Raw genomic sequence first — 26,122 nt, forward strand, 5'->3', positions numbered from 1 at the left:
TGAGCACTCCAGGGAAGAACTGCATAACTTAAACATTGAGTGTTCATATCAGGCTCACGGGTGGGGGCAATGTCGTCTTAGGGACTCTCATACTCCCAAATGTACTTTTCAGAATCTCACGCTCAAACATGGTCGAAAGGAGGAAGGCTAGTGAATGAAGTTAGTCAAACAGCGTCAACCAATGACAAGGCCGGCAGTTTTGTCTTCCAAGTTTCCAGCCAGTCCCAGCCTCTAGCCATGGTTACGCTGCAGCAAAAGGCACACCATTTCCTTCTCGGATAGTTCCAAATGGATCTCTGGATGATAAGCAATCTTTTGAAAACAGAAACATACTATTCTGGTCAGAAAAGTCAAAACTGCTTAATAGCCTCAAGTTTCCAGCCAATCGGGACGGTACCTAGTGTAAATTCAAGAAGCCAAACAACCAGGGGGAAACTCTGCCTCTCAGGTAAAATACTGAAAGTTCATTGTCAGCGCTCCCCCCCCCCCCAAAGTATTATCTTTAAGCAGAGAGCGAAAGACGCAGGGCTTGCACAGGGAACGGAGAATGGCATGCTAAATTTGTGAGAAGCTTTTCCCTTAGCTGGTAGTGCCAAGTGTCAAGAAGCCCAAGACCGCCTGCCCTTGGTTCTGGCCACGTGTGTTTGCTGCCATTTCACACTGCCAGGAAGGATTAGTAAACTAAGTAAACAAATCCACCTAAAATAACTTTGAGATCAAATGAATTCAGCTCAGCGTGTCGTGAGCATCTACTAGCAGCAAGGTACTAGGTTATGTGTTCATAAACACAGAGAGAGCTGACCCAGCGACTTTACTGTCAAGAAGGAAAAGAGATCCAAACAATTATGCAAAGTGGTTATAGGATGGGAGGAGAAGGCCTTGGCTAAATCTTATCGTTTTCCACGTGGAATGCAGACCCAGAAAACGGTGCTAATTGGAAGGCTGGATTGAGGGTGCTGGCTGGTTCCCACAATACAGACCCATTAGAGGTTGCCAACAATGGCAGTAACCATGTCACCTGTCAGTGCCACGCCTTTGCAAAGATTGCATGTCCCTCTCATAGTCTAAGGGTCTGTACTTCCCTTACTGAGCGAGGAGAAAGATACACATTCCAGCTGAAGAAAGACTTATAAATTGAAAGAAGAGAAATTCCCATGGAGAAGGAGAAGGGAATGGGTGAACCAGACAGGATTCCAGGAAGGGAAAGGAGAAAGAAACAAGGGGTGGGAATTACTGGCAGTTAGGGAACCAGCAGTATGGTGACCTTAGGGCAGAGTGGGAGGAGCTGGTCGACTGGAAATGCCTGCTGGGACCCACTTGGAGCCTCCCTCATTGGCAGGTGAAAAAAGGACTGTGCTTGATGCTTACTCTGCTGAGGGTGCCTTGAAATAGGCAAAGCTTGGGAAGCACAGCAAACACCAAGGACACAAGTAGTGTGAGAGGTGACAGGACAGGCGTGAGAGTTCAGAGATTACTATGTTGACGAAGGTGGAGATGGAATAGGAGTCTCTCTCACACACACTCCATTATGTGTAAAAAAAAAAGTGTACTAATATGCTTCCATTAAAAAAAAAACCCCGTGGAATAGACACATATATGACACACACATATCTCGGGAAGTCTTGGGTAAAGGAGAAGGCACCAGACAGAGGTGAAAAGGAGAACTGGACCTCTGGCAGATTGGATCTCATGAACGTCATACAAAACAGCTAGTCAGAGGAAGTCTTCCCACCAAGCACACAGAGAAGAGCCAGGGTAAAGGGACAAATGGCTGAGAACCTGGTGGCCAGGTTCTCCCAGCATCCCTCACAGTCCCTACCAGTTACAGGGTGTGGCTGGCAGAACCTGCCCTCTACCCAGAATTCTTCCCTATACAATGAAGCCATTTCTGTTACCAGTCTCTCTTTTACCTTTTTAACTCCTGGCTGCTGCACCTGGTTCTCAACCTCTCCCATCTTTCCCCTCCCCCTCTCTTGACCAGGCTCAAGGACACGTCCACTCTGGACTCTCCCAGATGCCCCTGTCTCTACTCTTCCTTTTAGCTGCACATCCTTTCTCCTCCACCATAGCTAGGAACAGTCATGTCCTTCCTCTTTCTTTCTTTCTTTCTTTCTTTCTTTCTTTCTCTCTCTCTTTCTTTCTTCCTTTCTTCTTTCTTTCTTCCTTTCTTCTTTCTTTCTTTCTTTTTAATCATTCAATTTGGCTATATGTTTATTTATCTTATTTTTTAACCTTTGAGACAGGATCTTACTAAGTCACTCTGGCTGGCCTGGAGCTAGAAAGATCTGCCTGCCTCTGCCTCCTGGGTGCTGAGATTAGAGGTGTGCACCACCACACCCTACAAAAGCATTTTAAGACAGATCAAGAAGGAGCTATTGCCAGACTCCCTATTTCCTAACTGTGGGGCCGTGGCTAAATTAACCTCCTTTAGCTTCTGTTCTTATTTTCATAAATGGAGACAGTACTGGCTAATTCCTGGAAACAGTGATTACAATAATCCTATGCAGAGCATGGACAGAATTAGTCAAAACGAACAGCTATTTCATTACCAAGCAGACTTCTTGGATGAGAACACATTTCCATAAACTGTTTCTATTGTACAGTGCTCTTTCTTACTGACACCCCTCTGAACACTCTCCATTAGGTATCTGTTCCCACAGTCCCAGCTGAACACAGGATTTATCTGCACCTCTTTTAGATGGATGTTTTTCTTTGTCCTTAAATATCACCAACTTAATTAATTTAAAGGCACACATTGAGAAGACTAAATACCCACCAGGTGCCACCACACCCAGCAAACACATCCGCTGTGGCTATCCTTGAGGAACTGACAACCCCAGCGAGACAAACAGGTGTGACCTTCAAGTAACCATGGCCCAGATTTGGCACGAGAGACGGAAAGACTGGCAGCTAAGAGCCCAATCCTGTCTATGCATCTGCTGAAATGATATGCAGTCACATGGTGGGGTTACTCTCAGGCATTTTAGTAGCTATGTGGGCTCCTGTGGCAAATCCATTATTATGGCATAGCCCCAGTGTGAGTGCTACCCAGCAGTGGACAGTCTCAGAAGCCCTACTGCTTGTTGGGACAGCTACATCATTTTGAGAGCATCACCAAACAAAAGTTTCTTTGTTATACATTGAGATGAATAATTACCAACCATTTTCATGTGAGAATCTGCTCCTCCCACCCCAAGCCGGGAGCTCTATGTGTCTGTGGGGGCTTTGGGGAGGGGGGGGATGTAGGCAGCTGGAGTTTAGAAAATATTTTGGTTAAAGGCAGGGCACAGTGAACATCATTCCGAGATTAAAGCGTGAGCGTATTCTTCGAGGCAAATGAAAGTTGGAGAGCCAGAGGAAAAGGCATTTCACTTTATAAATGGTGCTGTGGAAAGAAAGAGTGGTACTGGGGATGCTTAATAAAAACCACCCACGTAATTAATTACTCAAGTATTTCTCCCTAGCACAGTTGGGTCTTGAGGGAAACATCAATGTTAGTCTGTAGAGAAACAACAGGAAAACTAAGAGTCATTTCTGAAGAAGCTGTGATTGACGCTGTAAAACGCTACATAGACGCATCTGGTGGGGGGAATGATTGCATGTTTTAGCAAGCATGTCTTGCATCTGTACCACAGAAAGGCGTACACTTTATTCACCGATTATCTACCTACGGTGGAAGCTCCAAGCTCCACACCACAGTTGAATGAAGGCTGGATTAAGAAGCTAATCTAAGGTTATATATAGACAGCAACACCAATTTTAATCCCCGCCCTCTCCACCCTCCCCTCCCTAGTTCCATAAATCGCCAAACCTGAGTTACAAAGACAGGCAACTCTCTCACACAGTAAAGATAGCCCACACCCCAACGAAGTATTAGTGCAAGCGTAATTTGCTTCTGAATATCCTTAACAAACACCACAGGTCCAGGTTCTACAGCTTCCAGAGGCCCGGAGATATGACACACAAGTAGTGGGGAGGCCGAGGTTTGCAAAAAGAAAATTTTCTTCTCCGAGCCTCTCTCCCCATCACAAGCTCACCTCGCTGGCGCGGGCCTCCCTGGGGATCGCCACGCACGAGACCATGTGCACCCGCCACTTCCACCGCGTGGCCAGCTCGCGGCTCGCCCGCGGTCCCCGGGGCTCCTGGGGCGGCCAAACGTAGCGAGGTCTGAGGTCTTCCTCGCGGGGCACCGACACACGGTACGTGCAGGGATGATGGCGCGGCGCGGGGGCTTCTCTACCAAGAGGAAGGCAACCGCCCCAGGAGGCACATGCTTCCTCCAGGCTCCAGCCCGGTGGGAGCCCTGGCCGGGAGGAGGCTTCGACTCTTTCCACCCCTAGGCTCCCGCCACCCCACCTGGCCACCCCTTACCTGTCCAAGGAGGGAGCGACGACGCGCGAGACCGGTGGCTGCGGCGGATCCTGCAGCAGCAGTGGCGGTGGCGGCGGCTGAGGCAGACAATGGAGGAGTGAAGGACAGACACATTGACACAGACACACGGAACCCGGTTTAGCTCCGCCTCCCGTCCCGTCCTGGCCCCGCCCCTGCCCCTCCCCTCGCCAGAACTACATCACTCTAGGGGCGGCGTGTCTAGCGTGTCTAGCGGCATCCCGATGCCACTGCGCATCCCTACAGAAAGCCACTGCCAGGCAGCAAGGTACCTGATGGAGAGTTCAAGGAACACTGTGTTCCAGTACTTCTTAATAGGTCAGCCTGGGGGTAGGAAACCTAGGCAATACATTGAACCCCCCTCCGGATGTCTCCTTTTGGTTTGGACCTCGTGAGCTGCTCCAATTGGAGTCTCTTGCTGCGCTTGCAGCTCGTCCTCCCGGCCGGGCCAATGAGGCGCGGGGGCGGTGCTTGCGGAGAGCGCCTGCCCGGCTCGCCCGAGCTCGCCGCACCCGCCAGCCCCCCAGCCGCTGGACCCTGGCGAGCGCCTCTGCGCTGGGCTGCTGCCCCGGCCTTGAGTTGCCTGGCTGTGGAGGACTTCCACGACGCACACATACATCTTTCGCTTTTAAAAACCTTAGCAAAGCAATAGAATAAGCTTCAAGCTGGCGGGAACGATGGGTCACATAAAGAAAGGCGAGCTGACCCAGGAAGAAAAGGAGCTGCTGGAAGTGATCGGGAAAGGTAGGGGTGTAGGGCTAGTACCCGGGTGCTGTGCACCTGGTCACGGGGTGTGGAGGAGCTTGGGGGCGCGCTCAAGGCCGGAAAAGAAAGCTGGGGGCCGATTGCACAGGGGAGGGGAGTATAGGAGGCAGAAGCATTGCCGTAATCAGATCGAGGCTTAGATCTCTGAATCAGCTTTTTGGAAATGGACAGACTGCCACTACCCCTCTGGGACTGTAACGCGCGGCTGTGAGGGGCTTGTCTCCGCGTGTGCATGCTTGCCACAGTCAGTCAAGACCACAGTGGCCTGGTAATTCTAGGCGCTCAGGCGGGTTGTCTAAAGGGCCCTTTCGACTTCCGGAGGCGAAGGATCTGGATCCCCTGCGGATCCCCGCCCCTGCTGGGGGTGGAGGGAGCTCTCAGCTAGAAGGGTTCTTTATAAGGGCACAGAACTCGGTCTGAATGTGCCGCCTTGAGCTTTCTGCATCCAGGGCCTCTGTAGCCCGGGCCGGTGCAGGAACCCGCAGGAAAAGCCAGGAGATGGGCGAGATGTTCACTGCCGCCGTTGGTCGGGTGTTGCACGTTTGAGATCTGTGTGCTTCTTGGCTCTTGCTTTCCCTTTTACTTCGTGGATTCGAGTCCCGCCTCCGCCGTGCAGCTTTGTAGGAAGGAAACCACCTAGGCCAACCAGAAGCCTTGTTTCCCCCACTCGTCTCCGAGTGGACATCCTAGACAAGTTCCCAGCCGCATTCCGTTACCTGTCAGGTGTCATCGGCTGATCACGTGCACTGTCGCTTTGCTGAGATGAGGGGGCTGCAGACGTGACTAACGCGCATGCTTTAAGTTCAAGAATTAAACATATGACCTCGAAATGCAGAGAAGCCGGACATTTGTAACACGGGGCCCCTGGGTTTACAGTTTACGTAGCCAAATCCAATCCAGAATCACAGATAGTAACGCCTATGCATTCTTTCTAAGAAGAGAATGAAAAGAGAAAACTATCGTGTTTGAACTCGACAGGTAATTAGGAACTGATCTCACATGTAAATCAGTCATGACTAGATTTTCAGGGTAATCGATATTTGCCGGAAATCTCCGAGCTCTGGGGTTGGATTTTCATTCTGTGAACTGCATGATTCTCAAATGACTTTTGGCTTCCTGTGATGTCTCTGCGTTTCTGGGATTTAGCTGAGTGAACAGGAACCCCAGCTACGTGCCGGGTACTGTGCCCACCAAAAATAAAAGAGGACAGAGCGCATAATCCACCAGGGATGTTAATTCTGGTTTTAAACAGGCCAAAGGTATCACATGTTCACTTGAAAGTGAAAACCACTGAGCAGCTGGAGAAAATATGGTCGGAAGGGGGAGGTGAAAGTTCTCAGATATGCTCAGAGGTGTGAAAGGATTTCTTCAAAGCCTGCATCCAACAGAAACAGTGTGCGAGTCACTTGTCTTCTTGGGCCACCTCATGCTCAAGGTTTGCGAGTGCACAGATGCTCATGTTCGCTGGTGTAATTTCTCCAAGCCAGTGAGTGCGAAACCAAGGAAATTTTAGTGAGTGCCCTTCTGAGCACATGCCATGGACTTGCACATTTAATCTACAGGAGCTAAAGGTTTGTGTTTTGTTTTTCTGAAAACATCAGGATGCATCATGGAATGGTCACTAACTATGTGTCTTGGTTAGATTTTTTGTTTGTTTGTTTTTGTCCATTTTGACACAAGCTAGAACTGTCTAGGAAGAGGAACCTCAATTGAGAAAATATCTCAAATAGGTTACAAATCTGTGCCAGCATTTTCTGGATTAATGATTGATATGGGAGGGCCCAGCCTACAGGGGCCAGTGCCACTTTTGAGAAACTAACTGGTCCTGGGTTTTACAAGAAAGCAATGTGAGCCGTTGGGAGCAAGCCAGTAAGCAGCACCCCTCCATGGCCTCTGTATCAGCTCCTGCCACCAGGTTCCTGCCTGGAAAGAGTGTTCCTCCCTCCCTGAGTTGCTTTGGTAACAGTGTTTTATCACAGCAATAGAAAGTTTAGGACACCATGGTAGTCCAGATCCCAACACCGCCACCATTGTGGCAAGTTCTGCGTGCGTGTGTAATAATCCCTACCTCATACACTGTTGTAAGGATGAAGTGAGTTAGTACAGGTAACATGTCAACCACACCCTGCTGCCTGTGGTTTGGGGAAATATTTTCCCTTCATCGAGAAGGAAACTGCAGAGGGAGAACCTTAAGAAACCGTGCAGAAATATACTGTTTCAGAGTGCATGCGATAGCAGAGATAGTAGAAGTGTCTTGATTAAAAAAATACATTTTTAAGACATGGTGTGTGTGTGTGTGTGTGTGTGTGTGTGAACACGCACGCTGTAGAGTGCAGGTATTTTGCAGGCCAAATGGTCTCGGATCCTCTGGAGCTGGAGTTACAGGGGGCTGTGAGCCACCAGATGTGGATTTTGTGGGTGCTGGGAACCGAACTCCAGTCTTCAGCAAATGCAGTGTGTACTCCTAACTGTGGGCTGACTTTCCAGCCTCCGGTTGTCCAAGTATAAATATTTTTATAGCTTTATATATGATGATATCAGTTTATATCTATATTTTCTTTAAGGGTTAGGGCACTTGTGATAAAAATACTTTCTGAGCAGACTAGACACCCCGAGTTTGGTTCCTGGAAACCACATAAAGATGGAGGCGAACCGTGGTCTCCGAGGGTGTCCTCTGACCTCCACACATGTGTGTTGTGTGTGTTCTGACAACTAAAGCTTGCCTGGAGTTCAGAGGGTGGAGCTAGCCACTAGAGGCCAGACAGTGGTAGCACACACCTTTAATCCCAGCATTTGGGATCTCACACTTTTGATCCTACGGGAGACTCAAATCTTTGATCCCAGCATGTAGAAGGCTCACGCCTATAGTGATATTTCATTTGTATTTTTAATAAATAAAGCTTGCCTAAAGATCAGAGAGTAAAACAGCCTCACTGGTCAGCCATACAGACCAGGCAGTGGTGACACACACCTTTAATCCCAGTAGCCACACTAGTTTGCCATAGAAACCAGGCAGTAGTGGTGCACGCCTTTAATCCCAGGCCTAGAGAGGAAGATAAGACAGGAGGGGACAGCTCTCAGACACAGTCTCATTCCTCCAATTCCTGGAGGCAGAATTACCATTTTGGACTGAGGTAGAGGTAAGAGCCAGTGGCTGGCTATTTTGCATTTCTGACCTTCAGGTTGAAGCCTGATATCTGTCTCTGGGATTTTATTAATCATGCTACACATGCCTTTAATCCCAGCACTAGCAAGGTGGATGTTGGAATGTAAGGTGGGTGGACATGGGATCACCACCCTTTCAGTCTGAGGTTTTGTAGAGATACAGGATCCCCCCCTTCCCACCTCTCACCCCCGTGCCTAGTTTGGCCTGAGATTTCGTAGAGGTAAGAAGTCTCTGGTGGCTGGCTGCTCTGCCTCACTGATCTTTCAGCTTCCAACCTGATATCTGACTCCTGCTTTTTATTTATGTTTTTATTTAATAAGATTAATTAGGATTAGATATTATATGTATGTGCATGTGCATGCACCCTCCACATACATCATACAGTTAAGCTGTTTGAGATAGCTCCACATAATTCTACTTATAGATAAGCATTACAGCATGTTATATATAAACATCATAGCATGTTATAAGCATCCAATGTTTAACTGGATATAGATGCTATCACGTATCCATTGGTAGTTTGGGGTGGTGGATTAGTGGTTAAGAGCACTTATTGTGCTTGTAGACCTGGGTTCGGTCCCCACTTGTTTCACAAGCTTCTGTAACTCCAGGTCCAGGGGATCTAGTGCCATCTTCTGGCCTCTACGACACCAGGCAGATTTGTGATACATATACATACATGCAGGCAAAATGCTCTACGCATAAATATTTTTTTTTCTTTGAGACAGTGTTTCTCTGTATAGCCCTGGCAATTCTGGAACTCACTTCGTAGACCAACATGGCCTTGAACTCAGAAATCCTCCTGCTTCTGCCTGCTGAGTGTTGGCATTAAAGGTGTGTGCCACAACTGCCTGGCTAAATATTTTTTTCAAACTGTATCTTTTGACATCTACTAAATAGTTACTCAAATCTATACATACCTAAGGCCTAGCCATGGGGTAGAGCTCTTGCCCCACATATGTTAACTAGGACCTCAAAATAATAATAATTGCCCTGAATGTAAAATAAGAAGGAGCATGTGGGGGCTGGAAAGGTGGCTCAGCAGTTAACAATGCTGGCTGCTCTTCCAAAGAAGACCAGGTTCCATTCCCAGTATCCACATGCTGGCTCACAGTCACCTCTACCCCCAGGCCCATGGGATCGGATGCTCTCCTCTGGACTCTGTGGGTACCAGGCAGACATGTGTACATGTATGTGTCTGCATGGGTGGGATATAATATGTATTTGTTCTCTGCCCTTATTTCCTGGCACACAGTTCTTAAAGCCCTCTCCCCCTTCTACAGTGACAGGAGTTCTTGGTTCATCTTTTATTCTGATACCTCTTGGCATTTTCTACATGACAGGCATGTCCCTTTTTATTAGTTGCTGTTCGGTGGGCTCCTAGAAAGCTCTACAGCATGGATTGGTCTTTGGAAAGACCAAGCCACAATTACAAGCTTGGAACTTTCAGCTTCTTGTTCCCATCCATTCAGGAGCGGAAGAGGGGCGGAAGACTGAGCTAATAATTGATCGTATCTATGCATCAAAGCCTCAAAAATATTTCTGAAATACCAGGTGGAGAAAGTGTTCAGACTGCTGGAAGATGGGCTGCCCGGAGAGGGTTCTGTGCCTCCTCCCATATACTATGTCTTAGTCATCTAGACCAGTGGTTCTGAATTTTTCCAATGCTGCAACCCCTTAATACAGTTCCTCATGTTGTGGTGACCCCAACCATGAAGGTGTTTTCATTATTCCTTCATAAGTGTATTTTGCTGCTGTTATGAATCATAATGTAAAAATCTGATATAGAGGGTATCTGATACATGACCCTATGAAGGGGTCATTACATCCCCAAGGAATCGAGACCCACAGGTGAGACCACTGATCAACACCTGTTATAATTAACGGGAAAATGTGAGATTGGTGTTTCCTTGAGTCCTGTGTGTCATCAAACCTGAGGGAGATATCTCATGGATGTCTGCTGGAGAACTGCTGTGTGTGTGTGTGTGTGTGTGTGTGTGTGTGTGTGTGTGTGTGTGTGTGGTGTGGCAGGGATGGGGGAGTCTCTGGTGTCATAAATAAAGTCTTGAGCTTACTGAGTGAGAGTTTAGCAGGAGAATATCCTCCTTGCCTTATGCTGTACAGCTTGCCTACTATCTCTGTAGGCTGTTGGCCACTGGGCAAACATTTTGTAGGATTAGAAGCCTGTTCTCTACTGAGACCCATCCTGTCCTTAACTTGTGCCTGGCTGTGAGATGCTTCCAATTCCTATAGTGTTCTCTTTTACTCCATGATCCATATCCTGACTAGGAAGAAACTGACTTCCGTGGGAGTCTACTGGAACACCTTCCCCAGTGCACATGGGGTGAAGGACTTTTTATTCTCCATCTTCTTGAGCCTGTTTGAGAAAGTCCCTGGTTGGAAGCTACAGGCTGGCCTGAAGTTGAAAGTAGAAGCCATCTACAGGCTCCAGAGTGTCTTCCTCTTGGGTGTGTGCACACATGCAGGGACAGCTTTGGGTGACATTATCAGGAACATTGCCCACCTCCTTTGAGATAGGGTCTCTCTGTGCCTGCAGCTCACCAATTAGGTCAGATTGGCTAGCATGTACTGCCACAAATGTCTCCTTTTCCTTAGCCACTCAGTCAGTGATACCAACTGCTCTCAGGGGAAGTAAAAGCAAACAGAGCATTTACAGAAATAGCCGTCACACTCCAGGGTCGTGTAGATCATTCTGTTCACATTTTCCCAACACACCCAGTGGCATCTCTGCTTCTCCTGCACTGGTGAGGAGCCCTCAGGGGACCTGCCTACAAATCATACCGTGGGAAAGAAGAACGCGGGTGTTCGGTCTGCACCCCACTTTTCCTCTTCCTCAGTTGGGGTGCTCCTGCCTTTGATCTCCTTTTAGAGGGGAGGCAGAGCTCATCCTCACACTCTGAGGACATTCAGTCTCATTGTTCTCTTCCAGTCAGGCCTGGAAATTACTGGACAGAACGAGTGGCTGTCCTGGGTTAATGCTGATAATATTGACAGTCTCTTCTGCAGCCGCTTTCTGTCCTGTTGTGCACAAAACTGGAAAAACCTGATCATTCTGACCCAACTCCAGCTGGTTTCCAGATTTGCAGAGGACTGACTTCAGATTTGAATGCAATCTTTTACAGCATGGGAGACTGAATACTGATCAGAGGTTTCCAAACGAAGCCTTCTCTTAAAAACCGGCCCTCGTGAACAAGACCCAGTACAGACAGATGATACAGTACCGACTGTATCTTAAGTTCTAAGCAAAACACAGATGAGATTGTCAGTTCGGGATGGTGATTTGGATTAGATCTTCTTTAGAGTTTGCCTCGGCATTAACTCCTATGCCAAGTGGTTATAGTAGGGCTGCCAAAAAGAAAATGGGGCCAAGGTGATATCATTTAAGGTCAATGAAAGTAAAACCTAGATGAAACTGTGTGAGCTTGTATGAAACTGCTTCTCTGGAGAAATGCTTATGAAGCAAGCAGGATGTGGCCCGGTGCTTTACGTCTTAGCACCCGAACCTGATGTGGGAGTGTCATATATCAATCTGTTGATTTCATTGGTTAAGCAATAAAGAAATTCCTTGGCCCTGATAGGTTAAAACATAGGTGGGAGGAGTAAACAGAATAGGATGCTGGGAGGAAGAGGAAGTGAGCTCAGACTCGACAGCTCTACTCTCTGGAGCAGAGGCCCTGCTTCGCTCTCCTGGCAGACGCATGAAGCTCAGACCCAGGATGGACATAGGCTAGAATCTTCCCGGTAAGCGCACCTTGGGGTGCTTACACACATTATTAGAAATGGGCTAAATTAATATGTGAGAATTAGCCTAGAAGAGGCTAGATAGAAATGGGCCAAGCAGTCTTTAAATGAATACAGTTTGTGTGTTGTTATTTCGGGCATAAACTAGCAGGCGGCTGGGGTGCTGGTGACGCAGCCCCACCGCTCCTATTTCAACACAAACCGACAAGCCCAGTCTTACAGACAGCCCTTTAAACTGTATCGCCTTCATCTTCGGCTTTCTTTTTCTCTCCCGAGAGATGACCTCATGGTTCACCTCCTCCTCCTCCTTCTTCTTTTTTTTTAAAGGTACTGTCCAAGAAGCTGGAACACTGTTATCTAGTAAGAATGTCCATGTCAACTGTTTGGATGAGGTAAAATCATTAATTCAGTATTTTTCTTCCTGAGAGGATGAATGACACAGGCATTGGGGACATGACTCGGTGGGTTAGTGCTTGCCAGACAACTACGGGGATCTGAGTTCAGATGGTCAGCACCGCGTAAAAAACCAGGCATGGCGGTCCACACCTGTTACCCCAGCACTGGTGTGGGAAATGGGTGGCGGAAACGGGGTGTCTAGAGCTCACTGGCCAGCAGTCAGTCTGGCTGAAATAGCGAATAAGGTGGAAAGGACAGAGTGAGACTCTTGACACCAACTACTAGCTTGGCAAACACACATACACACACACATACACTGGGTAGTGCAAAAATCTTTCAATAGAAGTTGTTTTGAAGCATTTGTGTGCTCAGGTTATATTACTTAAATCAAGATAAGAGACAGTGGAAACATGACCAATCTTATGGGCAATCTAGTAAGTACAAATTAAGCCCAAATTGTAACCTCCTTCTCTCTCCCTTCTTCATCTTTTTCTTTGTTTTAACTTTATTGTTGTTGTTTTTGAGATAGAATCTTAATACTCTTAAGTCCCCTGCTACCCTTTGAACTCTTAGGCCTCCTGCCTTGGTTTCCCAAGCTCTGGGACACAGGAATGCAATTAAAGGTGTTTGTAATCACATCTGTCTCCAAATAATCTCTCTCTCTCTTGAGACAGGGTATTTCTATTCAGCACTGACTGGCCTGGAACTAGCTATGTAGACCAGTCTGACCTTTAATTCACAGAGAGAGATCCACCTGCCTCTGTTTCCCAAGTACTGGAATTAAAGGCAAATTGTACCACCACACCCAACTTTTATCATTTTTTTAAAAAATGTGGGAACATGATGTTTTATATGCTAATAGATCATATATATTATACTATTTTACAAAATAAATTTCATATAACATTAAACAAGTTTAGGAAATGCAATGTGCTAGATTTAAAAATAAAAAATAATCAAACTAGTGAAATGCCTGCCTACCTTGGAATGTTTTTAATTCAATAATTCTTAAATTCTTAAAAGGAGTCAACCTTTCCTGTTGAATGGAAAACAAGAACCTCCTACACAACTGATAAAAAGTCAAAATCACCCACAGAGATCATAGTTTGCTTAAAGACATCTCAAGGAAGGACATTCTAAACAGCAAACTGTTTACTTCAGACCAGACTGTTTACGTTCGTGAGCTGAGCTGCACTGTACCCACACACCTCATAAGATCATAGAACTATCTCATTAGCAAGAAGGAATGTTTTCCCTTTGTATTTTTTTTTTGAGACAGGGTCTTACTCCATAGCCTTGGCTGGCCTGGAACTTTTATAGAGAGACTTCTTGGCCTCTGCTGGATTAAAGGCACACATCGTTATGCCCAGTTGAAAGAAAATTCTTTATGACAAAATAATTTAAGTAAAGTACCTCATATATTTTTACTAAATCTTGAAATGTTTAATCTTTAAATTTTGTTTTAAATTATACTTTTGTAGCAATGTCACTCAAAAAAGCTATGGAAGTACATATATTCATTATAAGTTTCAAATTGAAGTTATTAGGAATGTATCAAACATAGCACACTGATTAAAAATACAGAGCATAACTTTAGAAGATAGGCAATGCTCGGCGCCTTGGTCAGACCTTCCCACAGCAACCCTGGGCCCACGATTGCACAGCCTGTCAAAAAGAAACTGTGAACGGCCACCTCGTAGATACAGACAGGCATTCCTTCTTGGGTAGTCTGCACACAAGAAAAAGATGGAGGCAAAGCAACACAAGATTTTTAAAAGATCTACTAAAACCTCTAAGCGAAAATGTCTTCCTTAGGACACGAAGGGTTCATGTAAGAGGTACCACAGATCCATGTGCGTGCTGTAATATCATTACATTAGGTAAACGCAAACAGACGGAGACCAAGCAGTTCAGTCTAGCTTAAATGTTGCCAGATACTACTCAATGTTTGCAATCATATGTAATCAAATCATAGTGTAATTAAAATGTGTATGTGATTTGGGGATCTTTGTTTTAAGATATGATGTCACAGCATTAAATATATTCTGTGCCTGCTTTTTCTCATTGGCAATAGTCAGAGAATTTCCAATTTACAACACATAGATGAATTTTTAAATTTATTTGTGTGTGTGTGTGTGTGTGTGTGTGTGTGTGTGTGTGTGTGTACAGAGGCCAGGATAGAGTATCTGCTCTCCTGGATCTAGAGTCACAGGCAGTTGGGGGCCATCTGATGTGAGCACTAGAACTGTACTCAGGTCCTCTGGAAGAGCAGTCAGCAATGTTAACCTCCGAGCCATCTCTCTGTCTCCTCTAAAATTGAAAAGAAAACATCATCTTTACCTGTTTATATTCTGTATCGTGTATGTGTGTGTGTGTGTAGGGGGGGCCATGTGCTCAGAGAACAGCTTTTTGAAGCTGGCTCTCTCCTGCCAGCAGGCCCTGCAGCTCAAGCTCCAGGAGCCAGGCTTGGTGGAAGCACTTTCACCCAGTGAGCCACCTCACTGTCTCCAGACTCACTTACTGAATAGCTTCAGAATTACCTAATTTGAATATGCCAAATCTAGTCAGACTTTTTTTTTTTTTTGATAAGTGTTCAGTTTGTTTCAGATTTATTTTGGGTTTGGTTTGTTTAGGTACTGGAGGTGGACAGTAGGACCTTACATATGCCAGGCCAGTGCTGGATCATTAAACTATATTCCAAACCCTTTTTAAACCTTTTATTTTGACATAGGGTCTCACTAAGTGACCCAGGCTCAGGCAGGCCTTGAACCTGTGGTCCTCACACCTTAGCTGCCTGTCTTCAGTTTTCTGGTGTCCATTGGTGTCTCAAGAAATAAGAGTGTGGGGCAATGAGGACCTTAGGCAATCTGGGTTCTGATCTATGCTCTACTTATCTGAAAGTCTGTGAGGTGAAACAGTCTTTTCTCTTTGTTAATCTGTTTATGTTTTTTTCCCCTCAGAAGCTGAGGTAAGATCTAAGAGAGGAAATGAATATACTTTATGGGTTTTAAAGATGATTTTATTATTTTATGTTTGTGTTCCTACGTGATGAAAATGGAAATGTGCATAATTAATATGTTTTCCCTTCCGTTTAAAGAATGGAATGACTCCTTTAATGCACGCGGCATATAAAGGGAAACTTGACATGTGTAAGCTGCTTCTGCGCCATGGAGCTGATGTCAACTGCCATCAGCATGAGCACGGATACACAGCCCTCATGTTCGCTGCACTTTCTGGTAAAGTTTTAGTGCTTACTCGTCAGTGTTAGTCACCTATACAATTTAAATGGGCCCGGATTTTATAGCTAATGCATGTTTTACTTTAGTAACTTTTAGAAGCTTAGTAGAAAGAGTGGTGAGAATTGACTTCTGAAAAGCTATAATGCAGCCTTTAATCCCAGCACTCAGGATGCAGAGACAAGGTAACAATCTCTGTGTTCGAAGCCAGTCTGGTCTACAGAGCAAGTTACAGGACAGCCAGGGCTACACAGAGAAACCCTGTCTTGAAAAACCAAAATAAAATAAAATAAAGTTACAATGTCTCGGGAACTCAACAAGGCCAGCTGGCCTGGGTCTGAAAAAGCCTGGGATAAAACCGGACTCACTGAACATAGTGGACAATGAGGACTACTGAGAACTCAAGAACAATGGCAGTGGGTTTTGATCCTACTGCACGAACTGGCTTTGTGGGAGCCTAGGCAGTTTGGATGCTCACCTTACTAGACCTGGATGGAGGTGGGTGGTCCTTGGACTTCCCACAGATCAGAGAACCCTGATTGCTCTTCGGGCTGATGACGGAGGGGGACTTGATCGGGGGAGGGGGAGGGAAATGGGAGGCTGTGGCGGGGAGGAGGCAGAAATCTTTAATAAATAAATAAATTTAAAAAAAAAAGAAAAAGAAAGTTACAATGCCTGAAACAAGTTACAGAGTTAGCGATCTGTTTCCTTTCTGTTTTAGCATGTGTTTGCTGTGGTTGGGGGACAGTCACACCTGCCACAGTATGGGTCTGCAGGGCAGAGGACAACTTGTAGGAGTTAGTGCCCTCCTTCCACCACGTGGATTCCGTGGATTCCGGGGACTGAATGTCAGTCCTCAGCCCTGGCAGCAAGCACTCTTACCTGACTGACCTACCATCTTGCCAGTCCAGTGACCTGTTTCTTTAGGGATTAAAATCAGTTGGTTCTCTGTGCACCTCTTTCAGATTTTCTCCTTTGAGTCTAAATATTTACATTTCAATGAAATCCAGGCATTTCTTTGGTCTTTAATCCAGCAGCCGCAGTGCAGTGCTGGCCCTTTGTCTAGCTGCATCTTCGTGTTTCCTGAATAAAATAATTGAGAAGTGTCACCTAAAATAAAATAGGGTTTAAGTGATTCTCTCTTTCCCCCTCCATCCAGTCCCACCCCCCTCTTTTGGCTGATCCTGTCAACAAGATCTCACTGTATAGACTTGACTAGCCTAGAACTCATAGAGATCCTCCTGAGAGCTGGGGTTAAGGATGTGTGACATCATGCCCAGATGATTGTAGATCTTTAATAAAATAGACATATAATATAATAAGCTCTGATTTTAAGGACACCACACCCATCTATATCTTCATCGGGCACAAAAGCATTTCTAAGTATATACAGTAAGGAATCCATAAATAATACAGACATCAGGGGCTGGAGAAGTGGGCAGAAGGATGCAAAAATGCAGAGCGAGGAAACCTTTAACTTGGAGAAGTAGAACCATACTCCAAGGATGCATCATCCACCAACAGCAGCAGCAGACACACACACAGAGTGCCAGAATGAAGGCTTGACTACTGACCTAAACACACAGACACACACACAAGACCAGAATAAAGACTTCACTAGTGACCTGAAGAATTTTAGGAAACCAGGACACACCACTGTTGTGTGATATTTTTGTTCTTTTTTTGGCTCTTTTGGGGAGTGCACCACCTAGCTCCAAAATAAAACACACAGAGCCTTATTCTTAGTTTCAAGCATCCGGCCTTAGCTTGGCTTGGTTCTCGCCAGCTTTCCTTAACTTATATTATCTGGTCTACCTTGTGCCTCTGGGCTTTCCCCATTCTCTTACCTCCGTAAATCTTACTCCATGGATTGGTGTGCAGCTGGACGACTGGCCCCTGATGTCCTCCTCCTCTGGCTGCTTCTCAGAACCTCTCAGAGTTCTCCTTCTGTTTATTCTTTTTATTCTCTCTGCCTGCCAGCCCCACTTGTCCTTTCTCCTGCCTCACTATGGCTGTCCAGATCTTTATTAGACCATCAGGTGTTCTAGACAGGCAAAGTGGCACAGCTTCACAGAGTTAAATGCAACGTAAACCAAAGTAACACACTTTAATAAAATATTCCACAGTATACCCTGCTTTTATCTAAACAAAAATGAAAAGTTTTAACTTGAACATAGTAAGACTGTATCCAGTAAGAGCAATTATCAAAGATTACATTCACAATGTACTGAATTCCATTTTATTTGTGTCTGGTAAATTTAAAGAAAATGCTCTATAATCCATCCTATCTTAGTAAATCCAAAATTTTATACCTGATTTACCTTATATCCTAAGGAAGACTTCAACTATAACGATCTAGTCTTCAACTCCATCCAAGGTTATATACCAGAAAGATATAATATTAGTTAAGTAAATTAAAAGCGCATTGTAAACAACTTAAAAAAGCTCAAGAAATGACAGAGACATCTCACTGCCTGGACAGTCACCCGAATTTCCTTTGCAATGTTGGGTCATCCATCTTCAGCCTAGAAGCCCGTAGTATCTGGCAAACTTTTCAATTGAGCAGGAAATCCGAAAGACTATTTTGCCTCTATTGGCAGTTTGTCAGCCACTCTCCTCAGTGTTCGGCAGAATGTCTGGCAGTTTCTTCTGGGAAGCAGGAACCATAAAGGATCATCCTGCCCTGTTTTGGCAAAGTTCAGTGGTCACTCTCTTGTGGGTCCTACATGTCCAGTTTATATAGCATAGTGTCAAGCTGTCTAAGCAAGACCAGCTTTTTGCCCCAAATGGCTAATCTTTCTAAAATGACAGCAAACTCTCTAAGGAGTTTCTTCAATGCCCATCTCTTCTCTGAAGTAAATGGGTGCTACCTAGAGAAGATGTGTCTCATTGTCATGAAAAACCTTAGGTTAACAAAACATTTTAAATGTCATATTCTATAGGTCTTTAAAGTGTTTAAAAAAGACCATCTATGTACCTAAACTATATCTCTGTATGATCTAGAAAGCTTGCCTAACATTTCTACAAATTTGACTGTTATCCATGACTAACTACTGACCTATGTTTCTTCATTGTCCTATATAGTTTATAAGAATAGTTTTCACAAACTAGAACTTCACCCTGCATTCCAATGAACTGCATAGACACAATGCCTCAAACCAACATAGAAACATAATACAATGTTGTTAACAAAAATAACCTTACATTTTTTAGTAATTATAAAAGTCCTTTAAACAAGAACAGAAACATACATACCGTGTGTTGCAACACCAATTGCCTTAAATTTATGTCAATATACAAAAGTTACAAAGTATTTGAGATCAATAATTGTCCCTTAGTTTATAATAGAGTCAATAATCTACCCTTTTATTTAGAGTAGATTCAGTAATCTGCCCTTTTGTTTTATCATTCCTATAGTCCTATATTACCCTAAATACAGCAAACATCCATGACCCACCAATTAACCAACCCCCCCCCCAAGCCCAGCTCTTGGGAATGTGAATACAGTTGAGTCTAAACTGCTTCTTGCTGGCCATGGGCAAAGGCATTTCTAGGGTTCCAGGGAGAGAATTTTGAGATAATGAGCGAGCCCTGGGAAGACCAGTTATAACTTTGTTGATGGATATCACCCTTTCGGGAGGTTTCCCCTTATCAACCAGATCCAAATCAACCTGGACTGAGTCCTATGGAAACAAATAAAACTGCTTCTCCAAAGCGTTTTTGAATTCCATTTGACAAATACATTTTTTTTTTAAAGTTAAGGCATCTCGAAAGTGTCTAGATTGGTTTATTACAGCAGTCCCTCTTTCAATTCCAGGTCTCTAAGCAGCTGTCCTTTGCTCTTCAACAATCAAAAAAATTCAAAATCAACCTAATACTATTCAGGATTCAGACTCCCTGTGTATGTCTCATCTTACATGGCTTTTTTCTTTTCCTATTATTGTCTCTTTAGAGACTTTATTATTTTTAATCTGTTTCTTTCTAAGACTGTCTATACCCATTTTCTTTCTTTACTTAGTCTATGCACATTGTAAAACACTGGAAACTATTTAGAGTCTTTTCTGTCTGGACTTCTTTATTGCGTGTGTATATCTCTAGTCTTTTTTTTTTTTTTTTAACCACAAGCAAATTTTAGACTGATAAGCTACACCTGGATACTCCACTTGGTTGTCAGCTGGCTCTGCCCTCTTCTCGTTGGTGAGAGCCAAGTCTATAAAAAGAAAGTTCTCAGCCCTGTTGGAGGTCTGACCAGGAACTGCATTCCATCTTTCTAGAGCCTAGAATGGTGATGTGTGCACTATGGCAGGCATTTTTACTTCATTTTTTGTTCCTACTTAATGTTCTGGGTGTTCAAGGGCTCACTTACTGGCAGACACTGTCTGACCAAACTCTTAAAAGAACCGTATCCCCCTCTTTTTTTCTCGAGTTTTCTCAGGCCCTATGGAAATATGAGTCCCATGTTGGGTGCCAAAATGTAGTAGTAGTAGTAGTAGCAGTATGTTTTTATTTATTTATTTATTTATTTATTTATTTATTTATTTATTTATTATGTCTACAATATTTTTTCTGCGTGTATGCCTGAAGGCCAGAAGAGGGCACCAGACCTCATTACAGATGGTTGTGAGCCACCATGTGGTTGCTGGGAATTGAACTCAGGACCTTTGGAAGAGCAGGCAATGCTCTTAACTGCTGAGCCATCTCTCCAGTCCCGTAGTATGTTTTTTTACTCTTTTGCTCTTTTTGGAATTTTTATTTTGAACTCAAATTCTGCTTGCTCTAAGAGGCTGAATAGCTAGTAGCCAACCTTCCCTTTTTGCTGGCATCTTCCCCCCCCCCCCAAAAAAAAACCCCTCAGTGCCCTCTCCACTCCCCACTTAAAAATCCTTGCTTCCCCCTTCCTGCTTACTACTTCCTGTCAGCTGCTTGCTGACTCAGCCTTCTGCCCTCAGGTTAATTTTATTTAAGCAGACACATCTTTAAATTGTAAACAAAAGCAGTAGGAAAAAATGCAACACACTTTAAAATAATATTCCCCAACATCCCCTCTCCCTGACAGCCAGAAAGAAGGTTTTACTACTGGAGAGTTTTAGGAAAACAGGAGACCTTCAGGCAACGTGTGTGTGTGGGGGGGTCTTCTCTCCATGACGTCACCGAGAAGGAAATGAGGAAACTGTCTGAGAATCGTGGGAAAGCAGGCAAAATTTCAGTTCATATGGACGAAGGCTTTGGCTTTACCCGCTTGGAAACACGAACCCTTGAGGAAATTGCCAAAGTGGACCTGGACAATTTGCCTCTCAGAAAGCAGGTCCGCCTACGCTTACAGTCTGCAATCTTCCTCAGTACTCATCCAAGGAACCAAACCTTTTCTGTTTGGCCAGGTGGAGGGAGAGCTGTGGTCACCGAGCGTGACCGAGGAAGGCCCTCAGGGAGAGGCACTGATGAGGTTTCAGGAAGTCGGCTCAGAGGCTCCAGATGCAATCAATGCTCCTTGCTAACCGCATTTTCCCGGAAGACTGTGACCATGATGAAGACCGGCTTTCAAGAGAAGTTGGTCATAAAAAAATGTAGCCCGAAAGCAGTCACCCAGATTCGCACTGCCTAGGTCCCTGGAGTATGAGTATGTCATGTTCTAGAAGGAGCTGAGACGGAGAAAAAGGTAGCAGGATCAAGACGACTTCAACACCAAGGAGGCTTAGGAAGCCGGAGATGAAGCAGCAGGCCTTAAACACAGAATATGCAAATGAGGTAGGATTTGATGAGGCCTCAAGAAGAGCCGAGAGGTTCAGAAACAAAGCAGTAGAGTTCAGGCAGGAGGAGCGGCGCAGGCGTCCGGAAGAAATGACTCAAGGGAACCTTCCTTGATAAAGAGAATAAAAGATATGGATGGGCCCAATGACTATGAGAGATGCTATGGGCATAAACAATAGCGGCCCATAGCCTCTGCTCCGGTGCCAGCTGGTACCTCAGCTCCTCCGGGACCTGCCACTATGATGCCAGATGGAACCCTGGGATTGACTCCACAACCACCTAAATGTTTTGGCCAAGCTACTACAATGGAAAGAATTGGAGCCATTAGTGGAACTCCTCCTGCATGCAACCGACCAACTCCTGGAGCTGAATTTGCTCCAAACAAACGCTGCCCCTATTACACAAAGTTGCAGTGTCTAGTTTCCCAATACCCAATTCAGAAAAATGTCCACAGAGCTCACACCACACACATGGTTCTGTAGTATCTCACATATGACCCCTTCGTGTCCTAAGGAAGACATTTTCTCTTAGAGGTTTCAGTAGATCTTTAAAACTCTTGTGTCGCCTTGCTTCCATCTTTTCCTTGTGTGCGGACTCCCCAAGAAGGAATGCTTGTTTGTGTCTGTGAGCCCGTTCATAGCTCTTCTTCACAAGCTGTGCAATCTGGGCCCAGGGCTGCTGTGTGCAGTTCAGTCAGTGGCACTAAGCCTTGCCTCTCTTCTGTGGCTGTGCTCTGCAGTTTTTTTATTGGTGCACTGTGTTTGATTTGTGCCTGAGACCTTCAAATTTCAAATACCTTGAAATTTTTCTGAGAAATGGAACAGTAATGCAGTACCACCTTATTAAAATACATTTGAAGACCCATTACCACCCTCCCCCACACACACAAATGAATGCCCACCACTCTCACAGAGGCCTTGGGTTATGGGCATCTACATCAAGTGGCCCACAACTGCCTGTAGCTCCAGATCCAGGGGATCAAATCCCTTTACATGCTCTCTCTCTCTCTCTCTCTCTCTCTCTCTCTCTCTCTCTCAGCAAAGGGGACCTCAGTAACTATTTAATTATGTAGAATTTTGACATTGCTGTAAATGAGATATTCTATGGAGTTAAAATACAAATGAAGAGTATTAATTGTGAGATCTTAATGGTCTTATTGCTATCTATAAGGAATTCTTACAAATCAACTAGAGAAAGACAAAGACTGTGAGACACAGCTGGGCAGAGAACAGAAGCAGAGCAGCTGATCCGTGTAGAAAATGCTTTCGGTATTAATCGAAGAGGTCAGTGTCAGAGCACATATGATCCTTTTTCACTTACTACACTGGCAATGGTTAAGGCAGTAGTGCCTCGGAGCTTCATTTTGTGGACTGTATTTGGTCTGCCCTGGCTGATGGCCACCTGGCAATATGTATTTAATGCATAGATAATCTTCATCCACAGTTTTCCAGGAAATATGCTCCTAAGAAAATCAGAGTTCATCCATGCAAATGTGAACCAAAACTGCTGCTCACTCAAAGGAGATAATATTAGCAAAGTCTATGATGATTGGGAAAATGAAAAAGAGCTATAGATATTTCCATAGAAACGTGTAGAAAGATCCCCCAATGTTTATACCATATACACCACTATATACTATATATATCATATACAACTCATATACCAGATAGCACATATACCACTATATACCATCTATGCCTCCCCAGTCTGTCTGTGTGAGAGGAGGAATGAGCCAGCGGCTGTTGAAGGGGGGCTTTTGTTTGTTTGCTCTTCTCATTGTTTTTGATAATTTTGTATGTATATTCTGACTCTATACTAAGCATAACCATCCAGCAAACATACTCTGTTTTATTGTTAAAAGTGATACTCAGTTCTATACCATGTTTGTATTACCAAATTGGGTTTTCAGGAAACTGGTTTGACTAGGTAGGTTTGTAGTGCTTTTGCAATTATGGTTAATATTTTTTTGTCCTGGAACTCTAGGCAATAAAGACATCACGTGGGTCATGCTGGAGGCAGGTGCCGAGACGGACGTTGTGAATTCAGTGGGAAGAACAGCCGCTCAGATGGCAGCCTTTGTGGGTGAGTGTTTGCTGTAATTGCACAGTGAATTACTCTTTGTTTCCTGGTGTGTGTATTTTATTTGTTTATGGAGTTTGGGTTTTTGAGTCACGGTCTCAATATGGAGCTCTAGTTGTCCTGGAACTCACTACGTAGACCAGGTAGGCCTTGAACTCAGAGATCTGCCTGCCTCTGCCTCCCAAGTGCTGGGATTTAAGGCATGTGCTGCCACATCTGGCAAAATACTGATAGTTCACCCTAGCACAGTGAAATCCCCAGTGACTGGAGAAAATGCATGGCTGCATGCGGTTCCCACTCTGTGAGAGACAGAGCAGCAGGGACATTGCATTGCATGCAGATCTTCAAACTCAGGTGCTTTCTCTAATGGAAACGTTTGACCCAATGTTTAAGACATGACCTGTGAAGTCAGCAGGACTTTGCACAAAAGTTGTTAAAGATTTTTGTCTTTTAGTTTCTTCACTGTAGAATAGGTACAAGGCTATTTTAAAGATTAGTAGAGATGATTGACATAAGATCTCCACATATAGGAACTAAACAAATACTTGAAGTTTTGGCTGCGAGCAGCCATCCGGGCAGCGATGGTGGTGTCTGGGAAAGGAGTATGGATAGTCTCCATCAGCCGCACACATTTGTGTGCCCACTCATCCTTGGCATGGTAGTCCTGTTATTTGACATCATGAAGGGGTGTGGGGGAGGGTGAGTATTTGGTCATTGGTGTTTTGGTCTCTGAACTGGCAGTTGAGAGTCCATTGATAAAAAAGCGAAGACAGAAATGGCTGGTTTCACGGGATAACCATAAGTGGCCTTGTGATGACCAATAATTAAACAAATTAATTCACGCCCTGTTGAGTATCTTTGTAGATGCCTTGGTCCCAGTGCTGAGCAAGCAGACGTTAAGTTGCTCATGTTTTCCCAGTGTTTGCAGGCAGCTAGCAATGGGCGAACGTGTTGTGAGGTTATACTGGAAGAGAAGAGAATTTAAGTTCCCTAGACATACTTTGAAGAGGAGGATTTTCTACCTGTTCCAACAGGTTTTTGAGAGAAATTATGTTTAAACTGAGATACAGTAGGAATTAGTCAGTTATGGGCAACATTAATTATATATTATATTAAATTTTATCATCTTTTTTTTCTTGAAATTAGTAGTTGCTTCCATTTATTAAACTAGGCAGTCATTTACGTTGGCTTTGTAATGATACATAACCTCACTTTAACTTCAGGAACATTTGAGAAAGTTACAGCCTTGCTGTCTCAGCTTCAGAGAGATAGTTTAAGTCTCAGAGATGTTCTGGTCCTCCCCCAAACTCAACTCACATCTAAGCTGCTGGGGAGGGTGTCAGCACAGTGGGTGTGAACACCCAGCTCACGTCTAAGCCACTATGGACTGTGTCAGCACAGTGGATTATTACTAGGAAATGTGAAAACACAAATTGTCTACAATACCACCCTATTTGAATGAAGAGATGTTTTAATGTTTTTTGGTCATATGTGCTGTGGCAGTTTGAATGAGAAAGTCCCTCCCCCTTCATACATGCATATATTTGGATGCATGGTTTGCCGTTGGGCTTTTGTTGAATGCATGGTTTGCAGTTGGGCTTTGGGGAAGGATTAGGAAGTGTGGGCTTGCTGGAGGAGGTGTGTCACTGGAGGTGGGCTTTGAGGTTTCAAAAACCCACACTAGACGCAGAGTTACTCTCCTCTCTCTGCCTGTTGCCTGAGGATCAGGATGTAAAGCCCTCAGCTACTTCCCTAACTCCGTGCCTACCTGCCTGTCACCCATACAGTCCGCTGTGGACCTGTAAACAAGCTCCTAATTAAATGTGTTCTTTTCATAAGAGCTACCTTGGTCCTTGTGTCTCTCACAGCAGTGGAGCAGTAAGACACACGCTGTCCTGGTAGTTTTATGTCGAGGTGACACGAGCTAGAGTCATCTGAGGGAGGGAACATAGCTGACGAGTTGTTTTTCTAAGAGCTGGCGGTAAGCACGCCTTTGTGGCATTTTTCTTAATCAGTGTTGTGGGCGGGTTCAGCCCATGGGGGCGGAGTCATCCCTGTGCCGGTGATCCTGGCTTCTTCTAGAAAAGCAGATGGAGCAAACTATGTGGAGTGCCGGGGGCCAGCCTCCAAAAAACACCCTTTCCAGAGTGGAGGCGTGTGTGGGAATTTAGAAATAGAGTAAAGAATATGAAGACACAAACGAAAATAATAAAATGCAGAAACATAAGATAGTATTGGGAGAGAACTTTTCAGTGAATACTGAAAATTCGCCCGTGTTTAATTTCCAACTGGCTAATATACCCTGACCCCAAAACGTAGAATTAAAACAAAAGACTGCATTAATATATAAGCTGAAAGTCACGGCTACATTCATCGCTCAGGCTCACACCCTAGACCAAATTCTCAGTAGGCAAACCACTCCCTGGGTGGAATCCCAAGTTATTTCCATAAAGGGAACTGGAGCTTGGTTGGATCCTTAGACTTTTGTTTTAGGTAGGAACCAATTACTTCCCTATTTCAGGAGCGCAAGGTCTGGCAACACCTGTTGACAATAGCCTTGAGAGGGCAGGACTCTGAGTTA

General features: G+C 44.7%; 2 protein-coding genes across 2 annotated transcripts in view; one reads left to right on the forward strand and one right to left on the reverse strand.

The window, feature by feature from the left end:
* Nucleotides 1-4,512, reverse strand: part of Bzw2 (basic leucine zipper and W2 domains 2) — a 49,542-nt gene extending 45,030 nt beyond the window's left edge. Inside the window, exon 1 of the mRNA XM_050158716.1 lies at nucleotides 4,372-4,512. The gene's annotated coding sequence lies outside the window, so the exon portion shown is untranslated. The remainder of the gene's footprint in view (nucleotides 1-4,371) is intronic.
* Nucleotides 4,513-4,861: 349 nt separating this feature from the next.
* The window catches only part of Ankmy2 (ankyrin repeat and MYND domain containing 2), a 43,642-nt gene continuing 22,381 nt past the window's right edge, over nucleotides 4,862-26,122 (forward strand). The window contains exons 1-4 of the mRNA XM_050158690.1: nucleotides 4,862-5,133; nucleotides 12,410-12,474; nucleotides 15,576-15,714; nucleotides 23,446-23,544. Of these exons, the coding sequence (XP_050014647.1) occupies nucleotides 5,067-5,133; nucleotides 12,410-12,474; nucleotides 15,576-15,714; nucleotides 23,446-23,544 (370 nt within the window). The 5' untranslated portion in view covers nucleotides 4,862-5,066. The remainder of the gene's footprint in view (nucleotides 5,134-12,409; nucleotides 12,475-15,575; nucleotides 15,715-23,445; nucleotides 23,545-26,122) is intronic.

The sequence above is a fragment of the Alexandromys fortis genome, unplaced genomic scaffold (assembly GCF_014885135.2).
Source record: "Alexandromys fortis isolate MF-2015 unplaced genomic scaffold, M_Fortis_MF-2015_v1.1 scaffold_101, whole genome shotgun sequence".
In the NCBI taxonomy this organism is placed as follows: domain Eukaryota; kingdom Metazoa; phylum Chordata; class Mammalia; order Rodentia; family Cricetidae; genus Alexandromys; species Alexandromys fortis.